The sequence below is a fragment of the Salmo trutta genome, chromosome 33 (genome assembly GCF_901001165.1).
Source record: "Salmo trutta chromosome 33, fSalTru1.1, whole genome shotgun sequence".
NCBI classification, from domain to species: domain Eukaryota; kingdom Metazoa; phylum Chordata; class Actinopteri; order Salmoniformes; family Salmonidae; genus Salmo; species Salmo trutta.
The window spans coordinates 22,815,904-22,832,364 of record NC_042989.1 but is presented as its reverse complement, the minus strand read 5'-3'; the positions used below and the strand labels follow the sequence as shown (position 1 = coordinate 22,832,364).

The window sequence follows — 16,461 nt, the reverse complement described above, 5'->3', positions numbered from 1 at the left end:
AATTATCCCTGCGTTAAAGTCCCCAGCCACAAGGAGCGCTGCCTCTGGATGAGTGTTTTCCTGTTTGCTTATGGCGGAATACAGCTCATTGAGTGCGGTTTTAGTGCAAGCCTCGGTCGGTGGTGCTATGTAGACAGCTATGAAAAATACAGATGAAAACTAGTGTGGTCTACAGCTTATCATGAGATACTCTACCTCCGGCGAGCAAAACCTTGAGACTTCCTTCGATATCGTGCACCAGCTATTGTTTACAACTATGAATAGGCCCTCGCCCCGTGTCTTACCAGAGGCTGCTGTTCTGTCCTGCCGATATAGTGTATAACCCGCCATCTGTATGTTCTTAATGTCGTCGTTCAGCCACGACTCGGTGAAACATGAGATATTACAGTTTTTAATGTCCCGTTGGTAGGATATACGTACTTTCAGTTCGTCCCATTTATTTTCCAGCGATTGAACGTTAGGTAGCAGAACGGAAGGCAATGGCAGATTAGCTACTCGATTTTAAAACAGCTACAGAGCTCAATGGCTGTGAAGGGAGAAAACTGAGGTTGGATCAACATCATTGCAGTTACTCCACAATAATGACCTAAATGACAGAGTAAAAATATTCCACAACATGAATCCTGTATGCAACAAGGCACTAAAGTTATACCGCAAAGGAATACACTTTTTGGCCTAAATGCAAAGCCTTCTGTTTGGTACAAATCCAACACAACACATCAGTGAGTAACTGCCTTTTCAAGCATGGTGTTGGCTGCATCATATTATGGGTATGCTGGACATCGGCAAAGACTGGGGAGTTTATCAGGATAAAAATAAACACGATGGAGTTAAGCACAGGCAAAATCCTAAAGGAAAACCTGCTTCAGTCTGCTTTCCACCAGACACTGGGAAAGGAATTCACCTTTCAGCAGGACAATAACCTACAACACAAGGCCAAATCTACACTGGAGTTGTTTACCAAGAAGGCAGTGAATGTTCCAGTTTAAAAAAAATCTACGGCAAGACTTGAAATTTGCTATCTAGCCAGGACACCCAACACCTTGACAGAGCTTGAAGAAATATTGCACAATCCAGATGTACAAAGCTCTTATAGACTAATCCAGGAAGCCTCACAGCTGTAATTGCTTCCAAAGGTATTTCTAACATGTTTTGACTCGGGGGGGACAAATACTTTTAAAATCTAGGTAATGCATATTAATGTTTCATTTTTTAATTATTTTGTAGGAAATGTTCCTCAAAAAATTCCACTTTGACATTACAGAGTATTTTGTGTAGACAAAAAATGGCAATTAAATCCATTTTAATCCCACTTTGTAACACAATAAAATGTGAAGAAATCCAAGGGGGATGAATATTTATGATGCCCACTGTATACCCTCCCTTTGCAACCCTGCTCGCAGTGCTCTCCAACCCTGTTCCTGGAGAGCTATCATCCTGTAGGTTCTCATTTCAACTCTAATCTAGCACACCCGATTCTAATAATTAGTTGGTTGATAAACTGAATCAGGTAAATTACAACTGGGTTTGGACCAAAAGTCTACAGGAGGGTAGCTCTCCAAGTACAGGGTTGGAGAGCCCTGCATTACAGCATATTGTTATTCCCATGCATTAACCAACCACTACCAGCAGATGGAAATATTGACTTTACATTGACTACTGCTCAGCCACCATGGAATAAAATTACTCTTTGACACTTCACTGCAAAACATAGACTTCTGATATTGCCTCATGCAGCACGACACATCTCCTTCGGATAGAGTTGATCAGGCTGTTGATTGTGGCCTGTGGAATGTCCTACTCCTCTTCAATGGCTGTGCGTAGTTGCCGTCATACATGTCAATCAAGAGCATCCTAAACTATTTCCCCCATAATTATCCACGTAATACAGTGCCTGCTGGCAAGATGTCCATTTTAGGACCGGCCATCCTCAGTCATCATCATGAAGGTTAGCTCAGCAGCAGCCTCTGTGATGTTTATCAATAGAAGAAAGTCTGACAGGTGAGGTGACTGCCATTGATAGTAAAATGGGACTTCTGAGGGGAATACAGAGCATAGTAGTCTACCTTTATTACTAGCCACAGGTGAACAGTTCCTTCAATTATTTCACTCCAGTTATCTGTTTGCCATTCTTTGTAGGGACCTTTGACAGTGTAGGGGCCGGAGACCCTCATCAATAGATTGTAAGACGGCAGGGTAGCTTAGTGGTTAGAGCATTGGACTAGTAACCGAGAGGTTGCAAGTTTGAATCCCAGAGCTGACAAGGTACAAATCTGTTTTTCTGCCCCTGAACAGGCAGTTAAGCCACTGTTCCTAGGTTGTCATTGAAAATAAGAATTTGTTCTTAACTGACTTGCCTAGTTAAATAAAGGTTAAATAAAAAGACTGTGATAGTGGTTTATAAGCTTGTCATGTTGGCTGACTAGGAGTAATCCACACAATTGAGAGGAAGAAAGATTTTGAATTTGCTCTAAAGTTTGTTAGTTTACAATGGGCTGATAAGGGCTGAGTTTAAATATTTGCTTGTGTTTATTTGAATAAAGGGGGTTGGCAGAAACTTGAATTTGGGACATTTTTCCAGATGCCCATACACAGTGATGACCTGAAAAAGGACACATTTATTTCAATAAAGAAAAAAGTCAGGGATATTATTCACTCACCCTTTGAGGCAAATAAAGACAGTATTTGAGGCAGTATAAACCAGACAGGCAGCACATTTCTGATATTTTTTCCACTTATTGGTCTTTTGACCAATCAGATCTTTGTTTTAGAGCTAATCTGATTGGTCAAAATACCGATTAGTGAAACAAAAATAAAAATTGGCCTGCCTGTCTAAACGCAGACTTTAATTAGACAAATTGAGCCAGAAAATTCTACCACTCGATTAGATTGCGTGCTTTGGAAGTAGGCGGTCTTTGACAGTTGCTCGCTGTACTTTGATATGTGTGCGGCTCAGCTGTGGAGTCAGTAGACGACAACTGGGCTGTGCGGAGGATTTATGTGTTTGACAATGTGAGTTAATCTATGGAAAACTAAAACCGAAATTATAGTCTACAGAAAAACTAGATCTACACTTTCGGAAGTTCACAGGCAGACGACTACATACTCAAACATTTGGTAAGTGTTTGTAATGAACTCTAATAACCGGGGAAACATTCGTGAATCAGAAACGGTTCGACTCTCGATTTTCCTTATGAAAAGCCTACACAGCATGATGTGCATGTATGGTCGATACAACACTGCTTTTCTTCAAGAGTTCATGCTGCGTTGTGGTGTAGAGCCTATCAATTTATTCAGTCAAAGCCGTTATTGATTTGGTAAATCTGCCTCTCGAGATGTTCCTCACTGCTCTGAAACTCCATCAAACTCTGCACCCAGAACCTACCACAACACGTGAAATTTGCCAACCTGTTTTGACAGGATGAGGTTAAAGAGCTATGTTGTATTATTTAGGCTATAAAAAGCACACCGCTCTTGCACCTTTACTATTGAAATTACAAACGTCGCCTGTAGGTATATTATTAGGCATTTTATTTCTTTAACATGTTAAAATTAGGGTTCCTGTCCATGACATGGCAGTGTCAAATATCCATTAAGCTCCCCTACTTCAACAGGGTAGTCTACTGCATTGCTAGGTAGGTGGACCTGCTGTTGCATGTGGAGATTTAGTAAAATTCCATGTGGATTAAATAACGGTGTGCGATCTGAGATCCTTGGGACTTCCCTACCCTTTTGAAGTTGAAATGTTTAAGGGTAGGGATGCCTTAAGGATTCTGGATTGCATTGACCATTAAATTACCTATAATCTAAAACCGTCATAGGTCTTTAACTCCACTGAGTCAGGCTAAAAGCTTAGATCCCTGCTAAGAGTACATTTTGGTACTGATAATTTATGTGTGTGTTCTAAAAAAAGAACATTCTATGACTGAACTTTGATCAGCTGCAGAGATCACCTTTCCTGGATAGTCGCCTGGGAGACTAAATATGGCTAAAAACTAGATTGATATTTTGAGACTTAGTGGCAGTATGCAACTTTTTTTGGGCAACCTGACCAAATGTACACAGATCTACAGTATAACTCACATTCCTATCATTCTACTTGAAAGCAAGTCTAACAAGCTCTAGATACGTTCTATGTGACCTATTTCTATGTTTCCCGTTCAGGTTTTTGTCTTAATTTCGGGTTTGTACACCAGCTGAAACAATATTTTAGGTTATGGAAAATATACACTGAACAAAAATAAACACCACATTTAAAGTGTTGGTTTCATGAGCTGAAATAAATGATCCCAGGATTTCCATACGCACAAAAAGCTTACATCCTGTTAGTGAGCATTTCTCCTTTGCCAAGATAATCCATCCACCTGACAGGTGTGGCATATCAAGAAGATGATTAAACAGCATGATCATTACACAAGTTCACCTTGTGCTGGGGACAAAAGGCCAATCTAGAATGTATAGTTTTGTCACACAACACAATGCCACAGATGTCTCAAGTTGAGGGAACGTGCAATTGGCATGCTGACTGCAGGAATGTCCACCATAGCTTAGTTGAAAAAATAGTTTTGCCCTTTTTCTACACAATTTTGTGGTATCCAATTGGTAGTTAGTCTTGTCCCATTTCTACAACTCCCGTATGGACTCGAGAGGCAAAAGTCGAGAGCCGTGCGTCCTCCGAAACACAACTCAGCCAAGCCGCACTGCTTCTTGACACAATGCCTGCTTAACCCGGAAGCCAGCGGCACCAATGTGTTGGAGAAAACACCTGGTGACCATGTCAGCGACCATTGCGCCCGGCCCGCCACAGGAGTTGCTAGTGCGCGATGGGACAAGATCATCCCTGCCGGCCAAACCCGGACGACGGGCCAATTGTGCGCCGCTCCATGGGTCTCTCAGTCGCGGCCAGCTGTGACAGAGCCTGGACTCTAACCAGGATCACTAGTGGCACAGCTAGCACTGCAGTGCCTCAGACCACTGCACCACTCGGGAGGCCCGTCCACCATAGCTTTTGCCAGATAATTGAATGTTAATTTCTCTACCATAAGCTGCCTCCAGTGTTTTAGAGAATTTGCCAGTATGTCCAACTGACCTCACAACTGCAGACCACATGTAACCACGCCAGCCCAGGACCTCCACATCCAGCTTCTTCACATGCAGGATCATTGGAGACCAGCCACCCGGTTTTGGACTCTTCCTAGAGCTGGCTATCTGGCCAAACTGAGCAATGAGGGAGAATTGCTTTGCTGATGTCAACATTGGACAGTGTGCCCCATGGTAGGGTTATGGTATGGCCAGGCATAAGCTATGGACAATGAACACAATGGTATTTTAATCGATGCCAATTTGAATGCACAGCTATACCATGACAAGATCCTAAGGTCCATTGTCGTGCCATTTTTGTCCACCGCCATCACCTTGTTTCAGCATAATGCACGGTCCCATGTTGCAAGGATCTGTACACAATTCCTGGAGGATGAAAATGTCCCAATTCTTACATGGCCTGCACTCTCACCAGACATGTCACTCGTTGAGCATGTTTGGAATGCTCTGGATTGACATGTGATGGCAACTTCGCACAGCCATTGAAGAGTGCGACAACATTCCACAGGCCACAACCAAAAGCCTGATGAACTCTATCCGAAGGAGATGTGTCGCGCTGCATGAGGAAAATGGTCACCATTTTTCAGTTCTTTTGTATCTGTGATGCATACCTGTGTTCCCAGTCATGTGAAGTCTGTAGATTAGGGCCTAATGTATTTGTTGACTGATTTTCCTTATGAACTGTAACAAAAAAATATTTTATTTTTATATGTATGTGTTCAGTGTATTTCACAGCGGTTTAGATGGTACTAGCTAATTTAGTCACAAACTGAAATTAAGCTAACATTTGTTTTAGCAACCAGGAAATGGCGGTGTGATTTCTGTGTAGTGCAACTTTGAAACGAGTCTGAAATATTCCTACTATTTCTGGGTTGGTTCTGTATAACTTTGGGGCCAAACAAACTGGATTGGCTTAAATTGACATGTAAACTATATTGAGTACCTTCGGAAAGTATTTAGACCCCTTCCTTTTTTTCTACGTTTTGTTACGTTACAGCCTTATTCTAAAATTGATGAGGATTTTTATAATTTAATCAATCTACACACAATACCCCAACATGATAAAGCAAAAACAGGATTTTAGAGGGGTTTTTTTGTGTGCAAAGGTATAAAAAAGAAACCTGAAATACCTTATGTAAGTATTCAGACCCTTTGACTCTCAGACCATGAAAAACAAGATTCTCTGGTCTGATGAAACCAAGATTGAACTCTGGCCTGAATGCCAAGTGTCACGTCTGGAGGAAACCTGGAACCATCCCTACGGAAAGAATGGGGGTGGCAGCGTCATGCTGTAGGGATGTTTTTCAGTGGCAGGGACAGGGAGACTAGTCAGAATTGAGGGGAAAGGTGAACAGAGCAAAGTACAGAGATCCTTGATGAAAACCTGCTCAGGACCTCAGACTGGGTCAACAGTTCACCTTCCAACATGACATTGACCCTAAGCACACAGCCAAAACAATGCAGGAGTGACTTCGGGGCAAGTCTCAATGTCCTTGAGTGGCCCAGCCAGAGCCCGGACTTGAACCCAATCGAACATCTCTGGAGAGACCTAAAATGTTTTTATTTATCCTTTTTAACTAGGCAAGTCGGTTAAGAACAAATTCTTATTTACAATGACTGCCAAATCCGGACGACGGGCCAATTGTGGGACTCCCAATCACAGCCGGATATGATACAGCTTGGATTTGAACCAGACTGTAGTGATGCAGTGCCTTAGACTGCTGCGCCACTTGGGAGCCCACTGTGCAGTGACACTCCCCATCCACCCTGCCAGAGCTCGAGATGATCTGCTGAAAAGGATGGGAGAAACTCCCCAAATACAGGTGTGCCAAGCTTGTAGCGTCATACTGGAGGCTGTAATCCCTGCCAAAGGTGCTTCAACAGAGTACTGAGTAAAGGGTTTGATTTTGTAAATTGGCAAACATTTCTTTTGCTTTGTCATTGAGGGTGGAAAACTAAAGCATTTTAGAATAAGGCTATCGCGTAACAATGTGGAAAAGGTCACGGCTGAATACTTTCCGAACGCACTGTAAGGTTAACTTCTCAATAGCCAATGAAGGAGACGGCACGTTTCACTTAGGTGTTTTAATTGACCATTCTAAATCACCTTTTATAACTATGGGGGAAAATGTGCTTGCTTCTAGGGGGTGTAAACGTTTAAACAAAATTGGGATCGCTAATTCGGCTAGGATAAAAAAAAAAAGAATTATCCCACTGCAGTTATCATAAATCAGATTCTTTGCCATGTTTGCCTAACTAGAAGATGGACTATAAAGGCACGGGGAAAGTTGAATTTGCGAGTCAGGCAAGACGACATTGAGAGATTACCAAGAAATGCCCATGGTTCTTTCTGACTGCACCCTCTCCCTCACGCCGGCTCAACCGCTCTTTCTCTTCGTTAATGATGCAAGTGTGTGTTCAGTCTTCGGTCTGTTGCGTGTAGAATATCCTAGCCTTTTCATTGATTAGGCCCTGCTTTACTGAAGGTGTGAGATATAGCATTCCATTGTGAGATGCAGCTTTTGCTTACCAATAGATGGGCCTAGTGCACGGTTCTGACTCTCTGCCTGGTGGCCGACCGGCCTATACTGTGCCCTTCCGCTCTCTCTGTCCCTCACTAGCTCGATATGAAAGTGTTTGTTCTCGGAAGTGCAACAACTAATTAGTCTCCTCCCGTTCCAGAAATACTTAATCTCTTAGGAGTCTTTACACACAAATGGATGTCGACACCGGGAGTGAGACGTGGAACGAGCCAAATCTATTTGTCTACTCCACCACTACTTAATTGTCATTAACAGTTGGAAAAATGGCAGAGAAAGGCAAGTGATAGCAGTGAAGTCTTGTATGGAATACTTTGAGAAAGTGGTGAAATGCACGTTTTCCAGGTGGAATTGAGGTACAGTAATGGTAGTACGTGTGCATTACTTCACCATCTGAAAAATACACACTGAGACCCGAACCATTTTTTTCTTATAGTTTTATCAGAATTCTTCCATTTGTCACATCACTACTTTCCACGATTGTGATATGTTTCACCCAGCTAACTTAAGATGAATGCACTAATGTAAGTCGCTCTGGATCAGAGCATCTGCTAAATGACTAAAATGTGTAAGTGCTGTGCCCACACATTGCACGATCTTCGTGGGCGTTGAGGGACAGCTCTTTTATCGGCCCATCTCGGCAGCAAGCTCTGAATCGTAATTACAAAGCTGCCCAAAGTGAAGAGTTCATATGTTAAATGTCTGACTCACAAGAGGTTGCGGAGATGCTATTCTAGAATGAGCTGGTTTAATTGAAGTTAAGTTGGAGTGTCTGGTTCATTGTGTTCTCCAATGAATGAAAGGCAGTTGGTTTCTTGTGGGCTATGTCAGGGACATGGTGCAGGAGTCATGTGAAGAAAGGGGACACTTGATCCTAAGTGTTTTATGGTGCCATTCTGCAATATGGCACGCTTCAAATTGAAATACTTCAGACTTTATGCACCATTGGGATTTTTCCATAGTGCTGACATCATCCACGTATTCCTATCACTATTTACTGGTTTAATGTCTATGGCTAAGAGAGGTCGACAAGATGGACAGCCCTACCACTGGAAAACATTTGTCTGTCAGTCTATAGACCTCCTGGATGTCAGTCGGCTCAATTAGGTTTCTATTATTCACTTTCTGAATATAAACATCCTGACCGTGTCCTGTCTGAATGAGGACATCCCGGAGGCTTGTTTAGTATTCCCAGAATCCCTTGAGTCTTGTTGGGTAGACTGTTTGGGGACAAGAGAAGGTTATGTGGTCTCTCGCTGACTGTGGGGTGGAGCAGCTTATATTCTACTACACTATTCTTAGCCTGCTCGCTATCTAATGCTTCATTGATTCATGTCACACCCAGAAGCAGTTAATTTGTTAAGTTAGCTGTTGCATGTAATGGGGAGCAGGCTTCTCTGCATGATTGGGCAGCTGAGTCAAGACGGGAATGACAAGGCACACATCTTATGCATATGCAGCAATGAAATTGCTCTGATGCAGAGGTAGCAAAAAGTACAATCATTTCACCATCAGATTCAGCTGTTATTCACATTTACGTTATCTCTGATGGATATCTCCCCCAGGCACTACTGAGTCAGTAAGGCATACCAAATGATTCCTTAGGGTTCAAATGCAATATAATTATCTGTGGCACTCAATAGGAAATTCACTGGTTGGTAAATGTCACTTCCTTCCTGCGCTGTCTGTGCCCTCTGTGTGTAACCCTCTCCAGAGAGGGAAGATCTCAATTGCATAATCCTCTCATCCTCTCTCCGAGTCTCTTTCTCAAAACCCATTGGCGGAGAAGATCAGAGGGGAGGGACCTCTGGCTTTCTCATCCAATGGGTTTTGATAAGACTGCGAGGGGATGTGAAGAATATGCAATTGAGATCTTCCCAGAGTGTGGCTTGTCTCCCCAGAGGAGAGGTCTGAGCTTGTCTTACTACCCTCCATAGTCTGCCCTCTGTTAGTTCAAGGTTTCACTTCCCTCGTAACACTGGGAGCTGTCAGTGGTGAATGATATTCCCCAGATAGTAATCAAATCTCTCCCCAAGGAGCTGTTCAGTCAAGAATTCCAGGCTTTGGGTCTGAAGTACAGGGAGGACGGGGTCAGCCTTTTGTTATGGTTTGTGTACGTTTGGGGTGGGGCGTTGGACACAATGACCCAATTTGAATTTCCCTTATCTCCCAATCTCTCTTCAACTGAGCACAGTTTATAATCTCATGGCAACATCTGCCTGTAACAACTGTTTGTCATTTGTTAGAAAAAGGTTCCTGTTGGAATTTAAACTCTGGCAGTCTGGATCAGGAAAAACCCTTGTTCCTGTGATCTTATGGGTTATCTGCTTCGCTGAAAGGGATATTACAGACTAAGTGATCTATTGCAGCTCTAACTTAACCACCTTCAGATTATCCATGGTGGCATCTGTGTCCACTTAGAGAACAAGGTCGAGATCTCCAGAAGGGAGGTTCAGGTTGCGGCTAACACACTTATCAGCTGTGGGAACAAATGCTCTCCATTTGTGTGTAAAGAAGGCTGGCTTCAGCACAAATGGCCAACTCCACAACTGTCAGCCTGGCTAGTGGTTACCTAAGGATTTCAAGGAAGTTTTGATTCTGACTTCAGTTTTCATAGCTCAGCAAACGTGATGATGGATAATGAGGTACAGAAGTTTAAAACACCGTAAATCTGTAGGTTGGGGGTGATAAATTACTCTGCTGACCTTGTTCTTGCTAGAAGAACCTTTTATACATTTTCTTTTTCCGTTCAAGTGTGTTTTCTGATTTAGTTTTATTTAAATGATTTTGTGGATCCGGCATTTTAATGGAGGACTACCTTTTGAGCTCTTATTTCTTGTCTAGTCGCTCATTGACCAGTAAGGGTTCTGAGAGCCTAACAGTGGTGTAAAGTACTACTTAAGTCGTTTTTTTGGGTGTCTGTACTTTACTATTTATATTTTTGACAACTTTTACTTCGCTACATTCCTGGAGAGAATATTGTACTTTTTACTCCATACATTTTCCCTGACAACCAAAAGTACTCGTTACATTTTGAATTCTTAGCAGGACAGGAACATGGTCAAATTCACGCACTTATCAAGAGAACACGTGGTCATCCCTACTGCCTCTGACCTGGTTGACTCACAACACAAATGCATCTTTTGGAAATTATCTCTAAGTGTTGGAGTGTGAACCTGGCTCTCTAAATTTTAAAAACAAGAAAATGGTGCCATCTGCTTTGCTTAACATAAGGAATTAAGTATTTATACATTTACTTAAGTATATTTAAAGCCAAATACTTTCACTCAAGTAGTATTTTACTGGTTGACTTTTACTTGAGTAACTTTTCTATTAAGGTATCTATACTTTAACTCAAGTATGACAATTGGGTACTTTTTCCATCACTGGAGATTTAGTGTGCTCGTTCAGCTGGTATAGCTCTGATGTCATAGTTCCAAACCTGTCTGAAGTGGACTTGCTCAGTGCACTGGGGGAGGAGTTCAAAGTCTTGCCTTAGACATGAACAATCTTGGTGAAGTCCTCCACTTCAAAATCAATTGGCTGTACTTGGTCAAAGGGTATTTTTTGAAGAGGCTTGGAGCTTTAGCAACCTTTTTTGACTAATTACAGCCTTTCATTCACTGCAATGCAATGATTTCTAGATGTAGCACCTGTTACCTAATTTGATAGCTGGCTGTAACACAGCATGTAAATTGATTTATATTTCTTCGACTCATGTTTTTATAGTTCAGACACCCCAGTAGGATTGACATGTTTGCCTGCTGATAGTACTTAGCACCTCTGAACGTTGTTGGCAGTCACACTTTTCTGTTCACACAGCAAAGAACTTAATCTCGTCAGCCTTGTTAAAATATTCCAAACCAAAAGGTGGCAGTAGCTTTGTTTGGCAATGCATGTTTGTGTGTTGCTTAATTTATGGTCTAGATTCCAATGTTAGCTAGCTGCGCCAATGTTGCTATTTTGTAGAAAGTCCTTGTTGATACTAGCCAGATGGCCATGCCTAGATGACTACCTAGTAAGAAGACAAAAAAACATTTAATTCATTCTCTATAATCCCCCAATGCCAGTTTATAACCAATTGTTTAGCTAGCTAACATTAGCATATTCACTATCTAGCACAACAGCCTAGCGTCCTTAACTAGTTAATTCCACAGCTAACACAGGCAGCTGTTTCATGGCAACGAATCTGTTGTGATCTAATTGACTGTCAATACTGACTACAGTGGTTAGCTTGCTTGAAGTATTTCGTTTTGTGCACTAAGCTAGCTACCATCCCAAAGTGTAACTGGCTCATGACATTTAACCGTGGATGTAAAAAATGGCAGAATATATTTTTTTTTAAAATCTGTCACTCCTGATGGCTCCCCCACGTGGGGGGTTGTTCTCTGATTGGCTCAAAGTTATTGGCCACTGAGTATTTCGATTCTACAAGTAGAAATGGCAGGTTCGTTGCTACCTGGTCGGCACTTGGCAGGTAACGCTTTTTTTGTTCTAGCCAGAGAAAGAACAGCCTCTCACTATGATGAGTAGCTATCGTTAGTGAGATTCTGTGTTCATGCTTTAGAACCAATAAAATGCCTCTGATGCATGGTTCCCAGGCCCCATGGTGTTAATACACAACCAACTCCACAGCTGCAGGAGCACTGCTCGCTGTTAAACCAATGATCATAATGTGTTGAGCAGGGCTCTTGTTTTCACCCAGCGTTCCTGTGCAACTTAATTGACAAACCTTGTGTGGCAGTGGGCTTGGCTTGGCCTCAGCCAGCCAGCCTGTCAGCTCGTAGCAATGGCCACAGATTGCACTCGGGAACAATGCCCGACACTAATCCCTGAAGAATTCCTTCCTCTCTGATCTAGCTGTGTGAAGAATGCAACTGAAAGATGGAGGCTCGCTAAGAATCACAGGAGATGAGTTCTCAGGCCCAGTCATCACTATTAATTTAATTTTGAGGGAGAGAAGCAGTGATGTGGGGAAACTGGCAGGGAGGCTGGGCCTGGAGGTGACACACATCATTAAGACCAAAGTACTCTGGCATGAGGGCCAACTTAACTGCATGCCACTGTTTGAACTCCCCGACCTGTCAACATGTGAAGCCTATGAAAAATTATGCCTCAGCTTTTGATTCAATTAAGCCCTTGTTGATTTGAATTGGAAACTATTATAGAAGAGGGTAGCTAGCTATGGCATTTGTGTGGATTGTGGTAGTTTGGTTAATGTAAGGCCTCAGTTTGACAGGATTTCACCATTACTTTCACACACTCTTCAGGTGGCTGCAGAATTCCATTGTCTCATCCCAGCTAGGACCCTGTAGCTCTGTCATGTCACTGCCGCAGACTTCCAGTCACTGATCTGGTATAAACTCAGTCCTGAGATTACAACATATCTACACAGGCCTATGGCGCTCCATATGTCGGAGAGTGGCTGGTGCGAGCTAACGCAGACTAACCATGCAGTCATCAGTGGAATGGGAGGAATTTCTCATGCTGATAAGAATCCAGCTAGTTTCCATCACTCATGCATAAGCTTAGGAGTGGGGAATGTATGAGTTCCTTTAGCATCGTCTAGAATGTAGGCACAGAAGATGGTGTAACATGCACATTTTAATAATACAAGGTAAATGTGTTCACTGGGGAAGCTGAGCAATGGGAGGAGGAGAGGTTTAAAGCTGTGATGAAGCTAGATGTTCATCTGCTGGGAGATGCAGGTACTGCAGCTCAATACTGTACAGAATCTAGATTGAGTTGACTGACAACAGGGCATCACAACGTTGGCCATACTGCAGCGGAACGTGTGTTTTGTCCTCTTGCTGTCTTCAGCAGATTTGCATTATTATGTGACTTGAGACTGACCCCATTTTTATATGTTGTCTTGGCAGGTCCTGAGGCCTGAGTGCCATGCCAGAGGAGTCCCACAGTGCTCTCCATAAGGGCCCAATGGGGGAAGGTAAGACCAGCCCTTTTTAACATCTTATTGACTATGTAGTTAGTCGGACAGTAGGCTATATGCTGTGTGATCTGAATTCTCCGATGCACTGGTAAACAATGATCACTTGGTAGTCTACAGCTGAAAGTTCATTGCTAACCTCTGACTTGATTTTTGCAGTAATGTTTGTTTGGCGTCCTACAGTCACATCGGCAAACTAATGTAACAGTGATGGGTTTTTCTAATGTACAGGTTATTTGCCTTCAGCCAGAGTCCTGCATTGGTAAGTGGAAAAGGGCTGGCAACTGCAGAATAAAAAACATCTGGAAAAGTAGAGCTCAAACTCATGAATTCCCTGCCCACAGTCACAGAGCTGGCCTGGCAGAAAAACTTTGATTCTGGAGCTAGACTGCCCCTTCTGCATTGCTCAGACCCTTTAATGTGCAAACCCAAACAAAGATCAGGATGTGTCTGAATCTAAAACCGTTCCTATGCTTTACCTGGCCAGTGTAACTGACCTGCATGGTGGGGGGGTGCTTCCTTAAATTATACTGAACAAAATAGAAAAGCCACATGTAAAGTGTTGGTTTCATGAGTTGAAATAAAAGATCCCAGAAATGTTCTATATGCACAAAAAGCTTGTTTCTCTCAAATGTTGTGCACAAATTTGTTTACATCCCTGTTAGGGACCATTTCTCCTTTGCCAAGGTAATCCAGCCACCTGACAGGTGTGGCATATCAAGAAGTTGATTAAACAGCATGATCATTACACAGGTGCACCTTGTGCTGGGGACAATAAAAGGCCACTAAAATGTGCAGTTTTGTCATAACACTGCCACAGATGTCATAGGTTTTGAAGGAGTGTGTAATTGGCATGCTGACTGCAGGAATGTTCAACAGAACTGTTGCCAGAGAATTGTTAATTTCTCTACCGTAAGCTGCCTCCAACATCGTTTCAGAGAATTTAGCAGCATGTCCAACCGGCCTCACAACCTCAGACCACATGTAACCACGCCAGCCCAGGACCTCGACATTCGGCTTTTTCACCTGCGGGATCGTCTGAAGAGGGTTTGCTGAGGAGTTTTTCTGTTAGTAATAAAGCGCTTTTGTGTGGAGGAACTCTCTGATTGGTTGGGCCTGGCTCCCCAGTGGGTGGGCCTATGCCCACCCATGGCTGTGCCCCTGCCCAGTCATGTGAAATCCATAAATTTGAAGCCTAATGAATTTATTTCAATTGACTGACTTCCTCTGTAAAATCTTTGAAAATGTTGTGTTTTATGTTTTTGTTAAGTATGCATTTCTTCGCAAATAATATTTAATAAGAACTCTACACAGTGCTCCTTTGTGCCTGTGTCCACATTGTCCCCCCCCCCCCCCCAACCTCTCTTCTCCACTGAACACATTTGGCGCTGAGCTTCCACTCTGGATGAAGAATGCCAATGTGTCAATGGCTCCCTTTTTCCTCTCCACCCGTCCTTTAGCCACCACCACAGCCAAAAGAGGCCAGTGGCTTGGAGGGGGGACGTGTGCCGTCCTCATGAGTTGTCTCATTTCCTCTGACTGTATAGCTCAGTCTGTATTCAGGTGCCTTTAGCAATTGAAGCCTCAAACAAATCTCCCAACTGTTTTCACCCTCAAATTGAAGTTAAACTAACATTTTGTGGCTTATTTGAACTAACGCGTGAACCCAGAGGAGTTAAAGAAGCACGTTGTCAACATTTATCCAGCCACAGGAGACAAATTAACGGGCAGTTGGGAATGTTGTCTTTCTGAGGTAATTGGTCGAAGTGAAGAACCAAGAGGAATGTGTGAAAGGAAGACCCCACTCTGTGTGAAAGTAAACAAAACTATGACGCTGTCGTGACTTTCCAGCTCAAATGCATCAATGGGGTTAAAAGACCCAAAGGTTTTTGAAGTGACCACTCAGCTGAAAGAAAAGCCAGGGGATTTGTTTTACTGCCAACAGCGTTACAATAACATCAGACACGGCTAACATGGGACAGGTCTTGTCTACCTATGGTTGTCAAATAGTCTGGCACTGCTCCAAGAGGGCTTTATTTCATTTGATGTATCAGCTGAAATTCTTTTTTTTATAAAGACATGTACAAAAAGTATTCTAAAATAAGCAGGCTGTGATAGATTAGTACCCCCTAGAGTCATTTAATCAAAATGACTGTTGGCTGAATAATAGAGGAAGTAAATCCTTTCTCTGGTTTTATGTTCTGTTTTTTGATAAATGTTGCATCTAGGAGTCCATTCATGCAAACTGGCTGAACCCAGTACCAACAAACCTCGGGACCAGGGTGCCAAAGATCAGCGCTACCCCTGACCTACTTAGTCGAGAGTGCTGAAATTGGAAAGTAGCTGTGCTTGCAGAATGTATGGCGCTGTAAAGGGGTTGTACTAATTTGAGGGATCCACCCAGTCCAGCAGCAGCTGTTCCAGCCGAGTGTTGGAATGGGGCTCCAGACTATGGTGATCTGGCCAGGCAGTAGGGGCAATCTGGCATTTGTGTTAAAAATGTGATGGTGTGTTAGAAATGCCACAGGTGACTTCTGGTCTGAGTTTGCCCCTGCCAAGCAGGAATGACTGGTCCTCTAAGTGCTGCTTGTTAAGTGAACCTCCAGACCTTTACTCTTTCACCCCTCATTCTGCTCCTCTATCAGTCATAGGCTGGTTGGCTGCACCAGATCCAGTCACATGCACTCTAGGTGCATGTGGAGACTGCATAGTAAGGGTTTTAATGCTCTTGTCATTAGATCCATTGACTGCAACGCCGATCAGTATGTACCGTAAAACAATAGCCCGGGCGTTTCTTTGCTTAAATCACTGAACACAACAGGCACTTTTTATAGACTGCCTTCTATTTGAGCCAGGCGTCTTTCTTAAAGCACA

General features: G+C 42.9%; 1 protein-coding gene across 3 annotated transcripts in view; it reads left to right on the top strand.

Moving 5' to 3' along the window:
- The first annotated feature begins 2,863 nt into the window (after positions 1-2,863).
- LOC115172670 (pleckstrin homology domain-containing family G member 3) overlaps positions 2,864-16,461 on the top strand; it is a 65,249-nt gene continuing 51,651 nt past the window's right edge. The window contains exons 1-2 of one of the 3 annotated variants that reach the window (XM_029730338.1): positions 2,864-3,117; positions 13,520-13,587. In XM_029730338.1, coding sequence (XP_029586198.1) covers positions 13,539-13,587 — 49 coding nt within the window. In that variant the 5' untranslated portion in view covers positions 2,864-3,117; positions 13,520-13,538. The remainder of the gene's footprint in view (positions 3,118-13,519; positions 13,588-16,461) is intronic. The other 2 variants (XM_029730339.1, XM_029730340.1) reach the window with 2 other exon arrangements.